We start from the raw sequence: 21894 nt of genomic DNA on the forward strand, positions 1-21894 counted from the left end.
TTGAACCCTGTCGAGTACCTTGGCATCTGTCTACAGTGCTGGCATAGATGTCAACTGGGTGGCACCGGCCATTGAAAGAAATTTGCGCCTGCTAGATGACCTACCCTCGTACAGTTGGAATGCGAAGAACCGTTGGCTTCAGTATACAGGTGACTGGCTGCTTGTTAAGAATCAACTACCAACTTGTATCCATCACGCAGACTCCGTTGGGATTCCATCCACACTCCGTACTTCTCTAATTCATCAGGTGCTTGAGGAGAGTATTTCAGGCGAAGAATGGTCCATTGTCATCCAATCCGATCTAATGCAACCTGAGTTCTTCGAAGCAGCAAATGGCAATCGTATGAATGGACATGGGGTTGTGACATCGGTAAGGGTCTCTCTCCTGTACATGTTCTCAATGCTTTTTAATAACATCCATTGTCAACAGTCAACCCACGTGGATATCGCGCTGACGCTCGCAAAGCATCTCTATAATCGCATCCGGCCGGGCTCAAAGCCACCGGGGATAGATATTCGTAACCTCCGGGTCTTGCAAAGCCTCGTTCTCCTTGAAGACAAGACCATCCCACAGCGAATAAGGCTTCAGTGGTACAATGTCCTACCCAATTCCGAGAATCTGGACTATGGCTTCGCCTCTGCAGAGGTGGAATCTGGAGACAGCTAAGTCTGGTTAGATCAGTGGTCCTTTTATGCTCATCTTTGTAATTACTCGCAAAAGCATTGCTCATGGTCGGCCCCTGAGGTCAATTAGGGCTAAGTTAGTAGCCAGCTCAAATATATATAACACACAAAGAGTGAACAATCCTAGGAAAACTGTAACGAGCAAATGGACAACACACAGTATATAGTATCCGTAGCTAATGGACTATAGAGCAAATATTACGGATATTAGAGGTCCACATATTAATTTGGTAGTGACAGTCAATATTGAATCAAGTTGGAATGATAATTCTTTATTAATAATGGCTTAGATCTATATAGCTTATATAAAAAAAAGAGAAGCAACCAAAGGCGAGATGGCCGAGCGGTCTAAGGCGGTTAGTACCACTATGAATCTCATCTTATTCAACAAATAACTAATAATCTCTCAGCTGGAGTAAGGTTCCAGTCTCGAAAGGGGCGTGGGTTCAAATCCCACTCTCGTCAACATACTTTTTTGCTTTTATCCTTTTCATGTCAATACCATAGCTCTACTTTATGCCCTCATTTTTACCCAAAGGAAAAAAAAATATCGACATTGAGTAAAACATGTCTCCCTCAATCCTTTGCCCTCATCCTGATAACCTGAATGGACATAAGCACATCCAATACTGGGAATAACCCATGGCTGAAACGCTCCACTTTCTTTGTACAGTCTTCAGATCCCCGTGATTCCGAAACTTTCCTCTGAATTAAATCAGATTCCACCTCGGACATAAGCTGGAGATAATATCGTTCCGGATTCGGTATAGAATGGTATTTGACAGTCTAACAAGGTTGGCCCAGAGTCAATTGATCTACGGGGTAAATTAATAGCACGCTTAGCATGAACCGTGCAGCACATTGCCCCGTGTGGGCCTCCATGATGCTCCTATCATTGCTGGGGTTTTGCAGGAGCGTAGTCTGCTGGCTATGGAGATCTCTCGTGCCCAGACGACATCGACTGGCCGCAGAATACGAAGTGATACGAGTTTAACTAGAGCTCCATGTAAACCACATAACACAATGTTATTCTCTTCTATAATAAGTTCAAAACAATTCCAATTACCTAAAAAGCAAGCATTGAACCCGACTTCGGAGTATGGGATAGACTGATCATTTGTAGGGCGCATAGAAAACGTGCTGAGTCAGCCATCGAGGGGTTCCTGGAATAAATTCCATGAGTCACCTGCCTTTGCGGGGCAAAAGACTTTTGGATGTTGAAAGTGCTTATCTTCTTTCCCGCACACGAATTCCTGCCAACCCCAGTCCCCCCCTGACTACCTTGAGGACACCGTAACCCACTCACCATTGAAACATTGACGTCCTCTGATCGGCTGGAAACATGACGGAACAAAATAAACCCATCCTCCCCGAATCCGGGAAGCGCAATTTCCTCGTCACCAGCGCTCTGCCATACGTGAACAATGTTCCTCATCTGGGCAATTTGATAGGCTCGACCCTGTCGGCTGATGTCTTTGCCAGATATGGTCGTGGTCGTGGTGCCAACACCCTTTATGTCTGTGGTAAGTCCTCTATACAACCCCGCGAACACTATCAAACCCCTCCATTGCTGCGCTCATGCTAACTGTCCCGGTCCTTCAGGTACCGATGAGTACGGCACGACGTCCGAAGCGAGAGCCATCCAAGAGAGCATGACCACCAAGGAACTTTGCGACAAATACTATGCCCTCCATGCCGAAGTTTACAAATGGTTTAACATCAGCTTTGATATTTTCGGCCGCACAACCACCGAGCTTCAGACTAAGATTACTCAGGATATCTTCCTTAAGCTTCACGATAACGGTTTCTTGTCGGAGCACGTAACAACTCAATTATACTGTGAGGAGCACAAGTCGTTCTTGGCAGACCGCTTTATCCAGGGTGAATGCCCACACTGCAAGTATATCGATGCTTATGGTGATCAATGCGACCTCTGCGGTCAGCTTTTGGACCCATTGGATCTTATCAAGCCTCGCTGCAAGCTCGATGGGGCCACCCCCGTGAAGAGGGATACGAAACATATCTTCCTGAAGTTGGACAAGTTACAGCCCGAGATCCAGGCATTCTTCAACGAGTCTTCGACAAAGGGAGGATGGTCTCAGAACGGAAAGGATATCACCTCATCCTGGTTGACGAAGGGATTGCAAGAGCGCAGCATTACTAGAGATATTAAGTGGGGTACTCAGGTGCCTCTGCCAGGCTACGAGGAGAAGGTTATCTACTCTTGGTTTGACGCTTGCATTGGTTATGTGTCCATTACCGCAAACTACACCGACCAGTGGGAGAAGTGGTGGCGCAACCCGGAGGATGTCGAGCTTTACCAGTTCATTGGAAAGGACAACGTTGCCTACCACTCCGTCATGTTCCCCGGTACTGAAATCGGTACTCGGGAGAAGTGGCTCAAGGTCCACCACCTCTCTACCACCGAATACCTGACTTATGAGGGTGGCAAGTTCTCCAAGTCTCGCGGCATCGGTGTGTTCGGAGACTCAGCCAAGAAGACTGGCATCCCTGCTGACGTATGGCGTTACTACCTGCTCTCTCACCGTCCCGAAACTGGTGACAGCGAGTTCAACTGGGACCTCTTCATTAGCTCCAACAACAACATTCTCCTCAAGAACCTGGGTAACTTCGTCAGCCGTGTCGTGAAGTTCGTCAACTCTAAGAACTACGACAACATTGTGCCCGACTACACCACCTATTCTGACCCTGCCTTTGACGCTTGGAAGGAGGAAATCAATGAACTTCTCACCCAATACATCCAGCAACTCGATGCCGTGAAGATCCGCGCTGCCATTGACACCGTCCTCACCATCTCCCAGAAGGGTAACCTGTTCCTCCAATCCAACAGCCTCGATAACAAGCTCGCCGAGAACGAGCCGGTCAAGTGCGCCGCTGTCATCGGCCTTGCCCTCAACCTCATCCACCTCCTGTCCGCCCTCCTCGCCCCCTACATGCCCGAAACCGCCGCCAGCATCAACGAGATCCTCCGTACTGAGGCTATCCTGATCCCGGATCGTTGGAACGCCGACACCGTGAAGCCCAACCACGAGATTGGCAAGGCCAAGTTCCTGTTCAGCAACATCAAGCCCGAGAAGGCCAACGAGTGGCGTGACATGTTCGGTGACGAGGAGGCCAAGAAGGTCAAGGAGGAAGAGGCCAAGAAGAAGGCCGCTAAGAAGGCCGAGAAATTGGCCAAGAAGGAGAAGAAGAAGGAGCAGAAGGAGAAGGAGGCTGCTGCCGCCACCGCCGATGGAGTGTCCGAGATCTCTCAGTCCGCGGAGAAATTGAACATTCAACAGTAGACCAATAACCATACGGTCACGCGCGACATTCTATACTAGATGATGTCGCGCTGTACGTCTAGAAGGATGCCACCAGCGATGTGGTAGACATGATTGATATGATCACCTAGAGCCTATTTATTTGAAGGATTTGATGTGATTTTTTTTTTATTATTTTATACAATATTCATATGTCCGGCGACTTCAACGTCCTGGAAAGTGTAGTTAGAGATGATACCACGGAGAGCATACTATCAATCAACTGACACTATCTTGGAGATTCTTTAGTCTCCAAGATGCCTATCACCTTGATATTCAAGCCCGGATTGCTGGCGTACACAGGTTAGATACTGATTATTGCATTATACGCGAATACGGTCTCTTCTAATGCTCTTCCCGGGGTGCCGAGGCCGATTGCCTGACCACGGATTCTATATACAGGACATGCTCCTCAACCCGCTGAAACCGACTCAACCTTGCCAATTGCCCCACGTTTCCCTTTGCTTTACCGACCCTCTCGCTGCCACGCTGGCCTTCTTCCGTCTCTATGTCCAGCTATGTCCCTCGCGTTCCTCTGTCCCACGTAAGCATGCCTGTCCCGTATTTTCATCTTGTATGTCCCGCGTCCTGTCCTATCCGTGTTCCGTGCCATCAGCTCGCAACGACAGTTTCAATGCAAAAATGGGACATTATTGAGTAGTGAGGATGTATGTGAAGGTTGAAAGGACGATTTGGCGGTGCTGCTCGGGCAGCTCGTCCAGCCTGGGGCAGGGTCCACCTGTACTACGGGTTAGAGTCAGCTCACGAAGAGCTTGGCTAGGTACCAATCGATTTCCATTGTACGTACAAAATAACGAACGGTAAAAAGAAAAGAGACAAATATGACCTAGATAGTAGGGCAGAAAAGCAAAAAAATATGGGGCGAGCCGGGATCGAACCAGCGACCTCACGATCACCAGGTGGTGTTAGAGGTGAAGTTGAAACTTCAGTCGTGCGCTCTCCCAACTGAGCTATCACCCCAATTGTTGAAGAATGATACAAAATAGGAAACTAGGAAAGCAAGATCATACTTATATACTAGCCCTAATTTTATCTCCAGGGACACTTCACAACTGCTAGCTAGTACTATTATATAAGATATCCCTGGGGCAAATAGCAGACCGGCATAGCCTAGATGCTACGCCTGTGGGTCTCTATGGCAAGTGTCTAAGATACGACAAGGTATGAAACAGACCTAGCACGCATTCCAGATCTTGGTCCGTTCCTTTCACTTCCATATGCGTTTTAGATGCCTCTGGTTGACTGAAAGTATTAGCTAACCAGTTTTCCCATAGTTAGCTGCAGAAGACCAACAGCAAAAGCATGTCCCACTGAACTAGCACTCAAAGCCCAATCACAACACATTCTCCTACCATAAGCACAACGCCAAGTCTCCGAAACTCTCCGCTGACACTTGAAACCCTATTTATATAGATCCAGCAACACCCTGAATTAGAACCATTCATACCTTCAACCAACATACAACACACAACCCAAAGAACAAGCTAGCACTACAAATATTCCAAGAAAAATAAAGAAGATGAGGACAAAAACCCACACCCCCCAGGAAACCCAACACACCTACAGCTACTCCCACCACCCCCCATCCCTTCAAGGACACGCACCCAAACCAACAATCCTCCTCCTTCACGGCTTCCCCTCAACATCCTACGACTGGCGTCACCAAATCCCCTACCTCTCATCCCTCGGTTATGGCATCATCGCCCCGGACCTCCTCGGCTATGGGGCCACCAGCAAACCATGCGACATCACCGCGTACAAAACCAAGTCCATGGCCGCGGAGATAATCTCCATCCTGGACGCTGAGGGGGTCGACAAAGTCCATGCCGTGGGACATGACACGGGGTGCACGCTTCTGTCTCGATTGGCGGACTACTTCCCAGAGAGATTGCTGTCGTGTGTCTTTTTGGATGTGCCGTATATGAGCCCCGGGGTGAGATTTGATTTGGATACTGTGAATAAAGTTACGAGGGATATCTTGGGGTTTGAGAGGTTTGGGTATGTAGGCTTTTTTGCTATGGAGGGCAGTGGGGAGTTGCTGGATCGGTTTGTATGTTTTCTTTTCTTCTAATCCTAGTCCTATGTCTATGGAGACTGGGATGGTATTAACCCACGAGAATGGGGAGGATATGAGCTAACAAATAGTTGATACAGGCCGACTCATTCTTCACCCTCTTCTACCCCCACAATCCCTCACTATGGACCTCACACCTTTGCCCAACTGGGACAATAGAAGAATGGCTTCTATCCGACCATCGAGCCCCATTAGCTCCCTACATCACTGAAGAAGTTCGTTCCCACAAGAATCCAAACCCCCAAAAATAAAACTAACAAAAAGTCCAGGAATTTAAAACCCACCAAAAACTCCTAGTCGGTCACCACGCCTCAGCACTGAATTGGTACCGGGCTCTGGTCTCGAATATCAACGTGGAAGACGAAGAACAGGCCCGTATTACCCCTTCACTGTCTATGCCGGTTCTCTTGGTTTGTCCGAGGAAGTCAAGCCTGGAGATGCCCGGTCTGGAGGAGGGGATGAGGGCTGTCTGCGCTGGCGATTTGGTGGTAAGGAGGGTGTTGACGACGGGGCATTGGGTTCAGTTGGAGGCGAGGGAGGAAGTTAATCGGATGCTTGGGGAGTTTTTTGAGGGTGTGAGGAGCTAGGGGGTATGGGTTGGTGTTGTTGTATAGTATGGCCTTCTTTCTCTCCTCTTTTCTGGGATTTTATGAGATAGGGAGCTTCGTATGTGCACGTTTGGCCTTCATGTCATGTTTCTAAGATGTGGAAGGTACCAAGCCAGAGTCTTATATTCTAGCATGCTTTTCAGGCCTAGTGGTCTGTTTTTCAAGTCTTCATATATACTTTTGCCTGTCTCTCAGAACTCTAGATATTTAGCTTTACTGTACTGTCCCAGATACCTTTATAAATAACTTATAACTCCTCCCAATAAAACCCATATATACTTACTAGCAATAGTATTATTATAAGGCCTCTAGAGCTAATACCCAGATCCATATCCTAGATCAAGTATAAGGATCGAGATTGATGGGAGCACAAAGAGCTATCCGGGGGATTTGGCAGATAGCAGTCGCACCCCGTATCTGTATCAATCCTTACCGATCAGGAGTTGTTCATTTCGTACTGATTTGAGAATATAACAGAGACGCCACTCATAGAATAATAACCGCTAAAGCACACTCTCTGATTAGAGTATGGCAATCGCATTAAGGTGAGTATTGGTGGTGGGTTCAAAATGTCACATCTTATAAGATATATGGCATTTTTCCCGCCTTTTAGGAGATTTAGAATTGGTCTTGGATGGAGTTTTGAAGCTAGTAATTAATTAAGCGGCTTGGTCCTATTGGATCTATTAGCTTTCTTAGAGAGAATTCTTATAAAGTATATTAATTGAAGAAGTAGTTAAGCGAGTTCTCTCTAATAGCTAGTTCGACTCCACTTTGAAAGCCTAGTTTGATATTACATTTTCTTTTAATGAAACTGGGATGGCAAAGAGTCGGTGTGTAGGAAAAACCCCCGTTAGCTGAATGCAAAGGAAACTAGCTAACTACCTTCCAACTAACAGAGTTTTTAGTAGTTAAATTCTGGAAATTCTCTATCCCTTGTATGCATCCTACTAGTACTCCGTACTAGCTTGCTCTTTGAAAACATAAGCTGAAGTGGAGCCCAGCCCCAATTGGTGACGAGTCAACAGATCGGCAGTGGATCTACTTGGGGAAAGATCGGATTGATCCCCGTGGAGCGGTTCGCTTAAAGATCGTGAGTCAATGCTGAGCTGAAGATTGTGCATCAGCGAGTCAGGCTTGCACATACGTAGTAGTAGGATGTGTATGTGGCGCAGCTGGGCTTGACGATCGATCAGGCTTGGCCGATTGAGTAGCACGCGAGATCATTCCTTTTTAGTGACCATCATGAACTATAACCTCCTCTGAACTCTGAGTACGGGCCTGCCACAGATGGGACAAAGTTCGTTCCAAGCGATCCTAGTGGACATAAAGCTCCAAGTTCCGTACTTATTTATTTGGCCAGTGTTTAGCAATCTCCATGAAGATGTCCGAAGAAAAGCAAGCACACAGGCTCAGGGGCAATTAATGACCGGCTCATTCCGCCGTTGAGAGCGATTCTCAATATATTGGACGGTGACACAGTATACACTATGATTGAACGAGCGGAATCATGTTCTCTCCACAGCCCCTGGGAGCCTAGTGAAGCCACAGTCGCGTCCCACCAGCTCATTTCTCATGCATATGACTGTATTATCTTCTACCGGTGGACCTCGCCAGATGGGATGTCCGAGCGTGGGCGCGTTATGGCGCGCCTTGTTGCAGAGATGATGGAGGAAGCCAAGCGTCGAGTCTGGTTGGATCAATGGGAAATGAGACGGAACACGGGCCCCCGATCAAGTCGTGCGACGGATTTCCGACATTTTCTTGTCTGTACCAAAAGTCATCATCCTGGCCGCCCCAGGGGATTGGAACCGCTTCACCAATGCCGATGATATCCATCGATGGGAGTGGGAGTTAAGTTTACAGAGTGGTAAGATTAAAATCCCGTACTTATGACGGAGTCTGGCACTGACTGATCATTGTAAGACAAGAAGATCTGGATCCTGCGGTATGGGGTCCCTGAGACGACACAGGCACTGTCCAAAGAGCAGTTGGCGACGGACCTACGAAAGCACAGCGGCCGTCTAGCGGACCTGGTTATGAATGAAAATATTCAAGTGCGGGTATTGACGATGGATAACCTGAAAAGAGTCCTAAGGGAAGTTGTATAAGTTAAGTAATAGTTTTATTGTGATGAATGTATGCCTGTATTCTGCCATCCTGTTCTTTGACTATTTGGACACTAGTATAGAATGCCGATTCGATCACTCAGGACGACCTAAAGGCCCACTAGCCCAAGAAGCTCAAGGAAAATGTGATCGACTCCACAGAGATAGATTACATTTAGTCAGATTAGTGTAAACTACAGAAATGTGGCGCATATAGCTGAATGTTGGCGGCCAAAGATTAGGCATCGTTACTCCTCTTTCCACTGTAGCTGCTAGCTTTTGTCCCACCGGTACCTGTAACATGGCATTGTTTAACACAGCACCTTTAGGAAGTTTTAGCTCAAACATTCTGTGATCGCTGATCCAGCCCTCTCAGAGTGGTAACACGTCGATCTTAAACAGTACTGCAGGTTCCAAATCTCGTTTCCTCTGACCTTGCAGTCTCCCACAGCGGGGAACACGAGCAAGGAATGTTGCTCAATATGCTTTGTGATACAGAACTTCGTATTTCAAGATAGACAATCTGATTCTTTTAATCGAGTCTTATTTCACTCAGGCAAACGCAGAAGGGCTCACAATTACCTACTTCCAAGAGGTTAATCAGTTAGGTAGTATACATAGGGTAGCTCCTGACCTAGAACTACTACAATAGAACAATTAATCAATGAAAGTAGCTATTAACTAGTTTCAAACTAAAAACTCTTAATGCAAATAAGCTTTTACCACATTGCTCCACCTTGTTTTGACGCTACGTACTCCGGAGTACCAACACGAAGCCCTAATTTAATCTATGTATCAAAAATCCAGCTATCTACCCGTGACGTCACATGCACATCAAGCCCTGATATAACCAATTCTCCACTCTACACTGACAAGTCTAATATAATATTAATTTACATACATATATACATACATATACATACATACTTTAGCTTTATCAACCCACAAAACACCACTCCCCTCAAGGAGTCAAGATGTCCACCCAATCCCAACCCCCTAAAAGCACAACCTACACCCAACCCCAAAACCCCATCTCGCAGACCCCCCTGGAACAACACAAACAACGCGCCCGCCACCACGGCGATAATGTACCAACCATAACCCGTGGTCCGCAATCCAGGCCCTCAAATAGTGATGCCCTCTCCGCGCTCAACCAAACCCGCAAACAGCAACAGCGCGACCTCCACTTTGCGGCCGACGTGGACAGGCAATACGGCGCAGAGCAGCAGCCTAATGAGGGGAGTATCGCGGCAAACGTTGAGGGGAAGAATGCCCGTGCTCGTGGACAGGCGGGGGCCCATGCTGGGCCTGTGGGGAGTGCGTTGGGGCCGGGGTATCCTGCTTCTGCTTCTGCTGCTGCTGCTGCTGCTGCTGGGGATGGTGGGGAGGTGAGGGAGTTGGGGAGGAAGGAGGAGCATAAGTGGATGCTTGGGGAGAGGGTTGGGCGGTCGCCTACGGAGCCGGATGGGGATTTTGATGGTGGTTCTGAGAGGGAGGAGGAAGTTGATGCTGGGAGGGCTGTTAGGGAGGGGACGGGGAGTGCGGTTGTTAGGTGAGTGATTGTGTGCGTGTGTGGATGTGGATGTGGATGTGTCTATTGTTGTACTTTTAGTCTTACAGGAAATTGTTGGATGATGGATGTAATGTAAATTCTATAAACTCAGTCTGTATACGGAGACTACCGGCATTTCTGAGCTGCAGCTGGACAGCGTTGGTAGACAGCAGTCGACTTTCAATCCCCCTGGAAGAATCCAATCCCCAATCATACAGTCAGAGATTCTCCTTAACAGGATTCTGATTTCCCTCCCAAACCAACTTCCTTGGCCGCATATACTCGTCCAGAACCTCATCACTAACCAGCCCTCTCCTCTCTTGAAAGTGACGTACATACTCCTGCAAAGCCTCGATGGCCATCTTCTTCAACTCACCCGTCAAGAGCTCACCGCTCTTATAGCTCTTATAAACCTCCTCGAGCTTCGCGTCGTCCTCCTCAAAATACGTCAGATAGATATACGAAACATCCACATCCGGATTTCCCCCAAGACGACGATGATCTTCTACGCTAACCTGCCCGCCACTGAACGCATACTTGTTAATCTTCGTTTTGATCTGTTTCGGCGTATCAGACATGAAGATAGCGGAATTAGGGTTCGACGAGGACATCTTCCCCCCTGGACCCTGCAGCGCAGTGAGGAATTTGGAATGGATGAGCGCCGGCTTAGGCGACGGGAAGCGCATCTTATGCGCGTTATCCCGCAGCAAACGGAAGTAGGGGTCCTGGTCGATGCCCATGGGGATCAGGCAGGGGATGTTGGCGATGGACTGGGTGCGGGTCGGTTGTGGGTCATCCGTCCAGATTTCTGGGTAGGATGTTGCGAAGGCGGCTACGCATTGAACCGAGGGGAAGAAGATACGGCCGATGTTGGTACTGTTTTAGTTCACAGTTAGCTGAGTTCAGCTTCAACATAGATAGGTAGGTCTAGTATGCTATAATACCTTTCATTGAAGCCGAATGCGCCTCGGACTTGGTTGAAAGTCACGAGCTTCGAGAACTCCCATGCGTTCATCAGAAAGTGGTTGCTGAAGTATTTGAGATCGCTGTAGATAAAGGTCTTCTTCTTGTCAAACCCGATGGCGATGATGTCTCGAGCATTCTCTTTGGAGTATTCCATTGTTTCTTCGAAAGTGAGACTGTCTTTGAATAGGGCTTTCTCGTCGTCCGTGAGCATGAATACCAGGGGTACGTCGAAGACGTCTTGAAGCCACTTGGTGAATTGCAGAGGGATCGTGTGTCCCAGGTGTAGACTACCGATGCTTGGACCACGACCGGTGTAGAGGAAGAAGGGCTCGCCGCGTTCGTATAGGTTCAGGATCCGGTCGAAGTCTCGGTGGCTGAAGAACAGGCCGCGTCGGAGCCAACGGTGCGGCTTATGTCCAGTGACCTGCTCGAAACGCTCGAGGAGCTTCTGGTCTATAATGGATGTGTTCCATTTACTGCGGTGGTTAGTATGTTGCCAACAATGCGTTTGCGGTAAACATACCGGGAAATAGCTTCGTAGTCAATCGAGACAACGTCGCCGTTCTCATCCCGGGCGCCCTCAACGGACCAAGGATTGATGTCTTGTTCTTGATTAGATGCTGTCATGTTCTCAGCCATTGTCCAGGTTGCAGATGATACAGATAGAAAGTAAAGTTGGTTTGTTTATGTAGGATGACTGTGACTCACCATATTTAATAAACATAGGGCTAAGCACCAGTCACGGGACATTGATCTTCAGTTAATTAAGTAGCGATAAGGTACACGATTTCCGCCCCCACTAAATTACAATAGTCGGAAAAATGAGCAGAAGATAAGAAAGAAAAAGAAAAGGCCAGTTCGTATGCGAACTCTGTCATTCAATTTTGCAACAATAATTTATTCGGGGTATCAAGTTTCAACGATCCAACAAAAGCATATCTCAAAACGTAACAAGATTAAGCGTCCTCGTCACCTTCTCCGATAGACACTTTCTTCAGAGAAAGATCCTTCTTCAATTCCTGAATGCGCCTGGCAAGCTTGTTCTTCAAAATCTGGTTTTGCATCTTCTCCCACTTAGCGGTCTCCGTTCGGATAAGCGCTTCTAACTCTGCAATTTCTTCACGTTGCTGTTGCATTTGTTGCCGCTGTTCCAGCTGCTCCTCATCCAGTCCGTCTTCAGGCACACCGCGCTCGTCTCCATCAGACTCGTCGCTCTCGTCACCCGACGACTCCGCTGCAGGTGTGGACGGCTTCGTTGCCATAGGCGTACCAGCTTGATAAACCCCACTGTCCACGGGAGTCGCAGCCGCAGCGGGAGGAGCTGCATTGTCATCGGCGGCCAGAGCAGCTTCCATCTCCGCAGCAAGGGCGTCCTCAAAGTCTTCAAAGATACCGGGGGCCTCTTCCATCCCCATATCCCATTCACCTTCGGCATCCTGCTCGTCATCGTACTCGTCATATTCTCCACTTTGTACAAGGCCCTCAGCCCGGTTCAGTGACGCGCTATCGACCAACTCGTAACGAGGGACGCCAAAAGCGGCTTCATCCTGTGCAATCAAATCTTCCACAGCCTTCTCTACCTGTTCAATCGTCCGAGTACTAACTCGCTCACGGAATCGCCGCCTGCGCACCCACTGCAAAGGCGGCGTCAGACCATGAGGATACTGCAAAGTCTTATCATCGCCGTGTTCGACCTCGGGAGGGAGTGGGTACTCCAAAGCTTCTTTCTCGTTCGCAACCGGGCCCAGCACCAACAGCATCTGACAGATATCCCCCGACTTGTACCATCCACGGCGATCCCAACTCTTCATACCCTCAATAATACATGGTAGATCCACCAAAGCCGCAGCAAATTGCTTATCTCGAACTCTAAAAACGGCGCGTCGTCCTTCGCGCGTAAGCGGTTTGAACGAGAACTCTGAGCGATCAAATCGTCGTTCGGCGATAGCACGTCGTAGATATTCACATTCCTCCCCAGGTAGCATACGTAGGATAAACCCTTCCTCGATGGAGGGATCGATTTCTGTATCTGACGCTTCCGAGTCGTATCCAACACCAACTGGCCGATTGGGAACCAGGCCCTTATTCTTAATCCGAATCGACTGCACGCCGGGTTTCTTGGAAGGGTTCAACTTCAAACGCTTGGGGCCTGCCGGCTTTTCTGGCGCGGGCCGCGACGCAGAAGGCTCGCTGGCGGCGGGTTCATCGGCTGGCCGCTTTTTCGATGGCTTTTTCTTCTTTGCTTTCTCTGGCTCTGCTTCTGTGGTTGGTTTACGCGCGATTTTTAGTGTGAGTTTGCGTTGAGGGGTTTCTGATGGTGGAGGAGGAGCTGGCTTTTTGGGCGGTTCCTCTGGCGCCTTTTTCTTGCCGAAGGTGAGCTTCAGCGACGGGCGACCCTCAGACATGGCGGACGGTTCGTAGATCAGACGAATGAAGCGGAGTGCCTGACCCCAAGCTGAAGCCGGGGGAATAGAATGAACGTATGCGTGTATGTGGTGTGAGGGATGGGAATGAGGATGTCTGGTTGATGTAATTTGTGGTTGCGGAGGAAGAGAAACACAGGCCGAAAGGCGGAAAGGTAACGACGCGACCGCCGGAAGTCCGCTGACCTGAACTGTTTCGTTCCGCCTTTCCTTCAACTTTCATTCCATCAACACCACCGAATTAAGAACGCAATTTTTCCCTCATACTCATCCTGCGTCATTATTCGTCTCTCTCCTATCTGACGAATAAACCTGTCTTTCAACGAAACCCAGACTCTCAGCATCACTCAAATACACCACGGCACAACTCTCACTTTCCCTTCAACAAAGAAATCACCATGTCAGGTCCAAATCTACACAACGCTCTGCTCCGCCCGCCCATTATCCAGATTCTCCGTGCAGCTGGCTTCCACGCAACCCGTCCGTCAGTCCTAGACACCCTCGCCGACCTCACGGCCCGCTACGTGATGATCCTGGCCTCATCTGCAACCACGCACGCCGCCAACGCACACCCAAACAACCCCGTCCCAACCCTGGAAGACATCTACCAAGCCCTACAAGACGCGGGCGCGTTGCGACCACAACTCCGCGAGTGGGAAGAAGACTGGCACGGTGACGAAGACATGCGAGGACTGGAAGGGTTTCTAGGATGGTTCACGGGCCCGGCGAATCGGGAAATTCGACGCATCGCGGGATTTCTACCGAGCGAGGGTGACGTTGTGGATACAGATTTCCTGGAGAAGGAAGACTATCTCACGGTGTTGAAGAAGAAGCACAGTAAGACGGGAGAGGAGTCGAGATATGCGGGAACTGTCCTGGGAAAGAATGCCGAGGAACATCCGATTGTGATTGAGGGTGGTGCGCCCAGCATCCAGGAATGGGGGTCGCAGGTGCGGTCGCGGGCGCCATATTTTGCGGAGAGTGATTCTTCTGGCGTTAGCAGTGCGCCAAGCAACTTGTCGGATGGGGAGGGCATGGATGTGTGAAGCAGTGAGGCTTATGGAGGATGTTATTCCTCGTCTTCAAGGATTAACGTCTGCGAAAAACGGACGGTACATGGTGGAAGGACCATTGTATTGGAGACTCTGTTGGGGTCTCTTTTCTCCTATACATACGCTCACGCTACTGTCTGCTAACAGACAGCAAGGACAAAGGTCTGCTGGGCAACACGGTTGTCCTTGACCAAGGGAACGATTGGTCGCCGATTCGCTCGACTGGGTATTCTTACAGCCCGTATTCACAGTCAACATATCTATGCACCCGGCCAATATTCTCGACATGAAGATGGACACACCGAGACCTCGAATACAGCAGCCCGCCGTGTCGACGTATATATCCTGCCCTGGATGCAATTCAAACAAGGGTATGAGATTGGGTCAACCAGCAGAGTGAAAGCGGGCCATATGAAGGGATATACCACTCAATTCGCCATGAAATCATTAGCTATAGTATCAATGAGCGAGGAGCAGACAAAGGAGCGCTACTCAAAGCTAGAAATAATCAAAGAACCACCAACCACCAAAGCTCCATTGTAGCAAACCTTCCGTAGCAAACAGTAAATAAAGTCTTGGCCGCCATGACATCAACCACCCGAACCTCACTTAAACTCCATCTCCAACTCCCCAATCCCCAAACTACACCACCACCTACACCCACAGACACAATGGTCTACGCCTTCACCCTCCCAACAACCTCGCACCTCTCCTTCCAAACCCACCTCACCTCCACCACGCACCCCTCCCTCCCGCAAGCCGCCTCAACCGCCCGCCACGCCCTCCGCACCGCCCTAAAGACACACAAACGCCTACCCCGCGGCCCGCAACAAGACGCCCACCTCTCCACCCTCCTCACCACGCTCACCGACTACCTCCCCTACCTAACCGCCATCACCAACAGCCTAACCAGCACGCGCCTCCCGGAGACGCCCTCCGAAGAGATCGAAATCGCCCTACACAGCGAACCCGAACCATCATGGCGCCCGACGCTCACCTCCTCCTCGCTCTCCCTCAAACAGCCGCGACCCAAAGGCCTGGGCCTTGAATACGAGCTCGCCTTCGTGCTGACGACATACGGCTACGTGCTCAGCAAACTAGCCCACAGCACCGTCACCCGCACCCTGTATGCCACGACCACCCCGACCCCCGAAGCGCGCACCGCAGCCATCACATCCGCCACAAAGCACCTGCTGCAAGCCAGCGCAGTCCACTCCCTCCTCGCCACATCCCCGGTCTTCGCCCACGTCTCGCGCTCCGTGTCCGCCACCCCGGGCAAAGTGCCCGACCTCGACCCCGCCGCGCAGGCCGCACTGGCGTCCCTCGCGCTCGCCGAAGCAACCCTCCTCGCCGTGCTCAAGGACGACTCCTACGTTTCGGCCTGCATCCAGGCCCGCAACCCCAATGACAAGGAGTGGATGGTCCGCGCGCCGGAGATCCCCAAGGTGCGCGCGCATCTGTTTGCCAGACTGTGTATTCGTGCGGCCGAGTACGCGGAGCAGGCGGCTGCGGGGCTGGGGGCTGTGGGTGCGCAGGGACGTGCCGGTATTGAGGAGGATTTGATCAAGTATGCGCGTGTGCTGGGGAGGGTTGCGCGGGCGCGGGCGTGTCGGTTTTTCGGGGTTGATGCGGAGCTGGCGGGGAAGATTGGGGAGGGGATTGCGTGGCTGCGGGCTGCGAAGACGGCGCTGGGGGTCCGGGGGGAGAAGCAGGAGAATGAAGTGAAGAGTAGAGGGTTTTCGAGGCTGAAGCAGGGGTGGATGGAACGGAGGGAGGAGCGGAAGATGGAGAAGGATGCGGGCAGGATGGAGAAGGGCGAGTTGGGGCCGGGGGATAATGCGGGGCGGGAGGAGGAAGGGCGGGTTATTGAGATGTTGGAGACGAAGTGGGTGAGGATGAATGATACGGTGGGTTTAGTTCTTGTGTCTTTGCTTGAGTCATTGTGTTTAGGGTTCTTTGCTAACGGGAAGTGTTTAGATCAATACGCAGCTGATTCCGCCGTCCGCGGATCTCGTGGCGAACTTGCCGTCTGGTCGAGATATCCATTCTGCTCCCGGGGCTTATCGGCTCCAGGCGTTGGACGAGGAGGAATTGGTGCGGATGCGTGCACCGCCCATGGAGGACGAGTTTGGACCTGGCAGTGATGTAGATGATAGTGAGGAGGAATCTGGTCTGGCAAGAGATACGCCGAGCACGGTTCCTGAACGGACTGACAGTGCTTATTACTGATACCCTGCGACTGTTCTATGGGCAGAGAACATGATGTATAGGTGTGTACATGAGTACATAGTCGAGCTTGTATAGTCAAAGCAACCGCTCTATCATCCATCTCATAAATCCATAACCCAACATAACCTCCAACATAACGTCCCTCACCCCAGAAACCCCCAAACTCAACTCAACTCAACCCAAATCAAAGCGACTCAAAAAAAGAAGAAAAGGGTAAAAAATGATACAATTGATCTAAAAAAACAACAACCCTAACAAAGAAAAGAAAAAAGAATCCCATCCAGTACACGATTCAATTCAATTGAATTCCATTCCATTCAAACCAAATATGCATTCCATCGAACCAAATCCAGCTAAGCAGTCTTCTCGAAATAGTTCTTCTCCTGGAACAGATAACCCTTAATCTTGCGCTCCTTCAGCAGCTCAAAGTACTTCTCTGTAGGACTTTATTAGCATAGATTCAAATGCAGTTTCCAAACCAACAACTGCCAATTCAATTCTCCCCAGTAAGTTTTCCTGAGCCAATTGCCCATCTCAATTCCAGAGTAAACACCCCAATTCAAATCTATACACCCAGACCACAACCTCCAATCACACCTACAAAGCATGCAAGAAAGAAAGAAAGAAAGAAAACCAACCTCTCAAAGCCCCACACTTCTCCAGATGGTTGACACCCTCGCGCGCATAGCACTTTCCCAATTCTTCACCGACGAGACGAGACATCATGCTGCGGACCCATTGCTCACGGATAATGGCGTCACGGGCATTGTGGACGGCGACGTTGTCTTCGAAGTCGACGCCCTCGTAGGTCGGGGGCACGGTGGGCTTCTTGGCGAGGAAGGCGGCGGACTCGGGGGTAGGCATTTTGGCGGACTTTTTGTTTTTGTTTTTTCGCGGGATTTGGAGGATTCTTCGGGGGTGGGAGGTTTGGCCGGGGTCTGAGACGCGGGGAGGGCGTTGCGAAGTGGTGATCTCGGATTCGAGAGATGGATGTGCCTTTTCTGATGTCGTCGGGGTTCCGGAGTTATGTGCAATTGGGCCCTGGTGATTGGCGGAGGCCGTGGGCGGTCTGGGGGCGTAGTGCATTGATACGGCGGGGTGTAGACGCCTTTTGTGCATGTTAGTTTGGATCACGTGAGGTAGTATATCCTTGCTTTGCTTGGGTTTACATTTAGAAGTATTTACAGTGATGAGGAAAAACATACTCAAAATGATTAAGATTCATCTGTCTATGCCATAATTATCTCGTAAGTAAAGAAACGCTTGCCAATCAATGATAGCCCGTCCGGGGCAGTGTACAGTACATCCAACAAATGCAAGCCATGTATAGCAAAAGTATGTCGTCCAAATACGCCGAAATATCGTCAGAATAATCCCACAGCAAGTACAATACGGTCATCGAATCACCCACATGGCGACATGTACAGCGAGCCAAAGATCATCCGCGGCCGATCATGTACGAGCCATTTACGTGGTGTAGTGGTAGGACTTTATGATTGCGGCGTAGTATCTTGCCGCCCAAAGAACTTCTCGTAGAGTTCTGTCGCCTTGTCTTCTACGCGCTCCCGCCATGGCCGGTTGATCGCCTGGCTGATGCGGCGATACTCCCACATCTCTGACCAGCAGTCGCGGCCAAAGTCACAGCCCGCCAAATTCACCATAAAGTCACCTGCGCCTTCCACGAAGTGGATATCTGGATCGCCCCCGTCCCCGCAGGCGCCAGGCGGATACGAGTTCATATACCGCTGAGGCAGGAATCCAACATGGCTGCGGATCCACGGCTCATTCGTATACAAGTATTCCAGGGCGTCCTGTTCCTTGTGCTCCCACTCCATATGTTTCTGTTCATACATGACGGGATCCCACCAGATGTCTAGCAGACGCTCCGACCACACCGAGCGTCGCATGAAGAAGGAACCCAAACTGAAACCACTGCAATCTTGCGACAGCACCATCTGAATTGATGATGGGTCTCCATCGCCCACCGGTGAGCGCGAGGCATCATCAAGATACGCCCCCGTCGGCGGGTGGCTGATATTCAACGGATTGTAGACATTGATATCCCGGTACGAAATCTCGCCCAGGCGGTTGAAAATGTGGTCTTGCAGGGAGTAGGAGTACTCTACGATCCACGTATTGAGGTCCACCCACCAAAACCTAGGAACAACGGTCAGCCAGCATCTAGGGTACCCAATAGTGGTAGAACATACCATTCCGCGTGGGGATACTTGCGCATGGTCTCCCGGATAATATCGACCTTCTCCCAGCTTTCGCGCCATTCATGCGAATACCGCTTCTTGGCCAACATATTCACCACTTCCAACTCGTATCCCCACTGTCTTGCATATTCTTGCTTATTTCGGATGCTGTTGCGCTCCACCGCCCACTCGCGGGCTCCCTTTAATTCCATCACGCCGCCCTCTACATTGGATTCGAGGATGATTACGAATTTGCTTCCGCCGCCAAACGATGATCGTCGATAGCGCTCGATGAAAGCTACCGAAAGGAGTCAGTCCGTGCAATATCCTCACAAAGCTCTCCAGGACCAACTTACATGTCCAAAAGACCAAATATCCAACCAGGACCAGAATCAGGGCCATCAACAACCGTAGCCGTCTGCGGCGCAACATGGTTCTGCCGAATCCACAGGAACGCCAACCTCCCCCCGATGAGAATGGTCGGCCGCGTCCAAAATCGTCTTTATCAATATAGCCATTCGGCGACCTGGAGCCTACACGAAAACTCGGCAGGGTGGCCGAGATGCGACGTTTCGACCGGGAAAAGAAGCCATTATTCCTCGTAGAAAAAGACGGATACCCTCGAACCTCGTCGCTCTTCGCTTTGGCGGCGGCCCACGAGATCCCGCTAGGACCTAACGGGTTCGGCGACAAAAAGCCACTGTGTGGTGTCGAACTGCCACTGCCTGTCGTGAGGCCCGGACTGGACCACCCTCCGCCCGCCGGGTGGGGTGAGGGTGACCGAGAAAGGGACATGAGCGGGGATTTTGAGTTCCCGGGGATGTCGGGAGGAAGGGACAAAGGCGCACGGGCACAATTGCCCGTGAAGCGACCGGATCAATGAGCAATTGTGGTGGTGAGGTTCACATTCGACGACGTCGAATGATATCGCGGGATGGACGTTGAGGGAGCGTCACCAGGACGCGACTCTTCGAGAGGCTGGGAATTCGAAGATGAAGAGAAAAACCGAATGAGGTGTGGCACTGAGATCAAATAGAAAGTTGTTCAGACGAGAGGGAAAACAGCAAGTCGGAAAAGTGAGACCTCAAAGTTGAGTTTGGATCAAAAAAGACGGAATAGGAATAGTTGACAACGGGGGCGTTCGTATCGCCAAGTGGTACCCTATCTCACGGATCCGAAATTATACAGAAGGAGAGATAAAATAAGAACAACGAAAATACAAATTAAAAAGGAGAGGAAAAAGTATCCGTGAACAGAATGACCCGTTTCCGTCCAATAGACAAATGAAGATTGAACCCAGTGGAACTGAATGAAAGGGAACCAACAAAAGGACCACCTGAACGGGAAGTTCCTGGGTAAATGGATGGATCCAAGCGTTGATAACTAGGAACAAGCCGAACAACTCGAGTCAGGACATCATGCGCCGGATGGAGTAGGAGAAAAGAAGAGGACGAGCGCTACCTCCCCATCCATGGGAAATGAAGTTGGAGATAGGTTTCACTTCTCCTCTGTGACGACTGCAACATCACAATGCGCAGAGGACAAGCAAATTAAATCGAAATTTGACAGCGTCTGGACGGGCCAATGTGGTTTGGTGGTGGAGAGAACGAGAAATTATCCTCATTTCGCTTTGGTCACTGGATCCGCATGTCACCCCACCAGTTGGTCTTTCTTGGCAGGGACTTTACCGTAACTATAGTACGGAGTATTAGTACTAGTCAGTATACAATACATAGTCCGCCGTGCTCCGTACCGACCATGTATTATTTATTCCCCATCATGATAGGACTGCACGCAACCGGCCACAGCCAAGGCCCAGAACTCCAGATCTTCTCTCAACGACATTCCTCAAATCAAGGTCATCGGGGTCTGGAATCACCTCATCCCGATCACGACAACGATAACACGCGTTCTGTCTTGATTCTAGTTTTGAATATGGATACTGAGCTCTGTACGTTCTAGCTCCACCACGGCAAGATCAAGAAACGCTCAGCGAAGATTCTAAGAGTTAAAGTTAATGGCGAATAACAGCATCATAACTCTTGATAGCACTGCTACACGACTTAGTCAGTGATGTACAACCTTGTTTCCATGGTTTATTTCTATCTGGTCGCTTTCAAGTATACATTCTTCCGCCAAACCCTAAGGAGACACAGCTGCATACAGCTTCTCCCTTCACAGTATACCCAAATAGATACTGACAGACAGACATATCTACATTCATCAACAAAGATATAACTACGTCGTCATCACCTCACATTCCATTCACATCTAGGTCCAGCCCCAACCCCCTCAGCTACATCCTCGGCCTCGGCGTCGTCCCAAAACCCTACAAGAACCCATGCATCCCGACCGCCACCATTCCCCAGAACACATGGGTAACGTAAACCAGCCTCCCGACTCAGAGGATCCGGCCGAAACCTGTTAAATCACATATCCGCCGCCAGAATCCGGGTCTTGAGGTTACAAATAGTCAGCACATCTCCATGCCAAGCCCGGATGAAACCAAAGGTCGGAGTAGTAATCGGCCTTTGGGCCCACATATAATCTGATGTCGTGAGTCGTGACATGTCGATTGCCCCAGTCGAGGCCGCTCTCTGGTCCACGCAGGGTCGTCATCCTTCAGGGAATTGTACACTTCGGCGATGGATGTGGC

The 21894-nt window shown here is 50.1% G+C and overlaps 9 protein-coding genes and 1 non-coding gene across 10 annotated transcripts; 6 read left to right on the forward strand and 4 right to left on the reverse strand.

Moving 5' to 3' along the window:
* Positions 1–1857: 1857 nt before the first annotated feature.
* BDV37DRAFT_160691 (methionine--tRNA ligase MES1) lies at positions 1858–4172 on the forward strand. Its single transcript, XM_032079155.1, has 2 exons — positions 1858–2207; positions 2287–4172. Exons 1-2 carry the CDS (start codon positions 2027–2029, stop codon positions 3987–3989), a joined length of 1884 nt encoding a protein of 627 aa, XP_031939759.1. The 5' UTR covers positions 1858–2026; the 3' UTR covers positions 3990–4172.
* Positions 4173–4885: 713 nt separating this feature from the next.
* BDV37DRAFT_t149 lies at positions 4886–4988 on the reverse strand. The gene has a single exon. It is a non-coding gene; the product is annotated as a tRNA-Phe (tRNA).
* Positions 4989–5421: 433 nt separating this feature from the next.
* Positions 5422–6932, forward strand: BDV37DRAFT_252556 (alpha/beta fold hydrolase; the record flags this gene model as incomplete). Its single annotated transcript, XM_032082444.1, has 3 exons — positions 5422–6078; positions 6183–6317; positions 6372–6932. Coding segments are annotated over exons 1-2 (662 nt in total), but the record flags the coding sequence as incomplete, so codon positions are not given.
* A 1268-nt stretch (positions 6933–8200) lies between these two features.
* BDV37DRAFT_272901 (uncharacterized protein) lies at positions 8201–8821 on the forward strand (the record flags this gene model as incomplete). The annotated part of the gene is made up of 3 exons (XM_032084972.1): positions 8201–8393; positions 8425–8580; positions 8637–8821. 3 exons carry the CDS (start codon positions 8201–8203, stop codon positions 8819–8821), a joined length of 534 nt encoding a protein of 177 aa, XP_031939761.1.
* Positions 8822–9792: 971 nt separating this feature from the next.
* Positions 9793–10374, forward strand: BDV37DRAFT_284754 (uncharacterized protein; the record flags this gene model as incomplete). Its single annotated transcript, XM_032087570.1, has 1 exon — positions 9793–10374. The coding sequence occupies one exon, from the start codon at positions 9793–9795 to the stop codon at positions 10372–10374; it is 582 nt and encodes a 193-aa protein (XP_031939762.1).
* A 117-nt stretch (positions 10375–10491) lies between these two features.
* On the reverse strand, positions 10492–12001 carry BDV37DRAFT_252559 (uncharacterized protein). Its single transcript, XM_032082445.1, has 3 exons — positions 11860–12001; positions 11315–11812; positions 10492–11246 (listed from the first exon to the last, which is right to left on the reverse strand). The coding sequence occupies exons 1-3, from the start codon at positions 11973–11975 to the stop codon at positions 10589–10591; spliced, it is 1272 nt and encodes a 423-aa protein (XP_031939763.1). The 5' UTR covers positions 11976–12001; the 3' UTR covers positions 10492–10588.
* A 78-nt stretch (positions 12002–12079) lies between these two features.
* On the reverse strand, positions 12080–13852 carry BDV37DRAFT_252560 (transcription initiation factor TFIID subunit 7 family protein). Its single transcript, XM_032082446.1, has one exon. It carries the CDS (start codon positions 13739–13741, stop codon positions 12293–12295), a length of 1449 nt encoding a protein of 482 aa, XP_031939764.1. The 5' UTR covers positions 13742–13852; the 3' UTR covers positions 12080–12292.
* A 78-nt stretch (positions 13853–13930) lies between these two features.
* On the forward strand, positions 13931–15300 carry BDV37DRAFT_252561 (Bromodomain associated domain protein). The gene has a single exon (XM_032082447.1). The coding sequence runs from the start codon at positions 14158–14160 to the stop codon at positions 14803–14805; it is 648 nt and encodes a 215-aa protein (XP_031939765.1). The 5' UTR covers positions 13931–14157; the 3' UTR covers positions 14806–15300.
* Positions 15301–15464: 164 nt separating this feature from the next.
* On the forward strand, positions 15465–17217 carry BDV37DRAFT_160726 (pH-signaling protein PalC). Its single transcript, XM_032079156.1, has 2 exons — positions 15465–16718; positions 16789–17217. Exons 1-2 carry the CDS (start codon positions 15483–15485, stop codon positions 17038–17040), a joined length of 1488 nt encoding a protein of 495 aa, XP_031939766.1. The 5' UTR covers positions 15465–15482; the 3' UTR covers positions 17041–17217.
* Positions 17218–17393: 176 nt separating this feature from the next.
* On the reverse strand, positions 17394–20033 carry BDV37DRAFT_272906 (galactosyl transferase GMA12/MNN10 family-domain-containing protein; the record flags this gene model as incomplete). Its single annotated transcript, XM_032084973.1, has 5 exons — positions 17394–17476; positions 17679–18036; positions 18600–19197; positions 19251–19536; positions 19595–20033. The coding sequence occupies 5 exons, from the start codon at positions 20031–20033 to the stop codon at positions 17394–17396; spliced, it is 1764 nt and encodes a 587-aa protein (XP_031939767.1).
* Between the last annotated feature and the right edge of the window lie 1861 nt (positions 20034–21894).

This window comes from Aspergillus pseudonomiae, assembly GCF_009193645.1.
Source record: "Aspergillus pseudonomiae strain CBS 119388 unplaced genomic scaffold BDV37scaffold_51, whole genome shotgun sequence".
NCBI classification, from domain to species: Eukaryota; Fungi; Ascomycota; class Eurotiomycetes; order Eurotiales; family Aspergillaceae; genus Aspergillus; species Aspergillus pseudonomiae.

Bases quoted from the DNA above. Each gene is read 5' to 3' on its own strand.
- BDV37DRAFT_160691 (XM_032079155.1), top strand. From the start codon at position 2,027: ATGACGGAACAAAATAAACCCATCCTCCCCGAATCCGGGAAGCGCAAT. The intron at 2,208-2,286 runs GTAAGTCCTCTA...CCGGTCCTTCAG, and splicing joins CAACACCCTTTATGTCTGTG to GTACCGATGAGTACGGCACG.
- BDV37DRAFT_252559 (XM_032082445.1), bottom strand. From the start codon at position 11,975: ATGGCTGAGAACATGACAGCATCTAATCAAGAACAAGACATCAATCCT. The intron at 11,813-11,859 runs GTATGTTTACCG...TAACCACCGCAG, and splicing joins GACTACGAAGCTATTTCCCG to TAAATGGAACACATCCATTA. The intron at 11,247-11,314 runs GTATTATAGCAT...GAACTAAAACAG, and splicing joins GCATTCGGCTTCAATGAAAG to TACCAACATCGGCCGTATCT.
- BDV37DRAFT_252560 (XM_032082446.1), bottom strand. From the start codon at position 13,741: ATGTCTGAGGGTCGCCCGTCGCTGAAGCTCACCTTCGGCAAGAAAAAG.
- BDV37DRAFT_252561 (XM_032082447.1), top strand. From the start codon at position 14,158: ATGTCAGGTCCAAATCTACACAACGCTCTGCTCCGCCCGCCCATTATC.
- BDV37DRAFT_160726 (XM_032079156.1), top strand. From the start codon at position 15,483: ATGGTCTACGCCTTCACCCTCCCAACAACCTCGCACCTCTCCTTCCAA. The intron at 16,719-16,788 runs GTGGGTTTAGTT...GGAAGTGTTTAG, and splicing joins GGGTGAGGATGAATGATACG to ATCAATACGCAGCTGATTCC.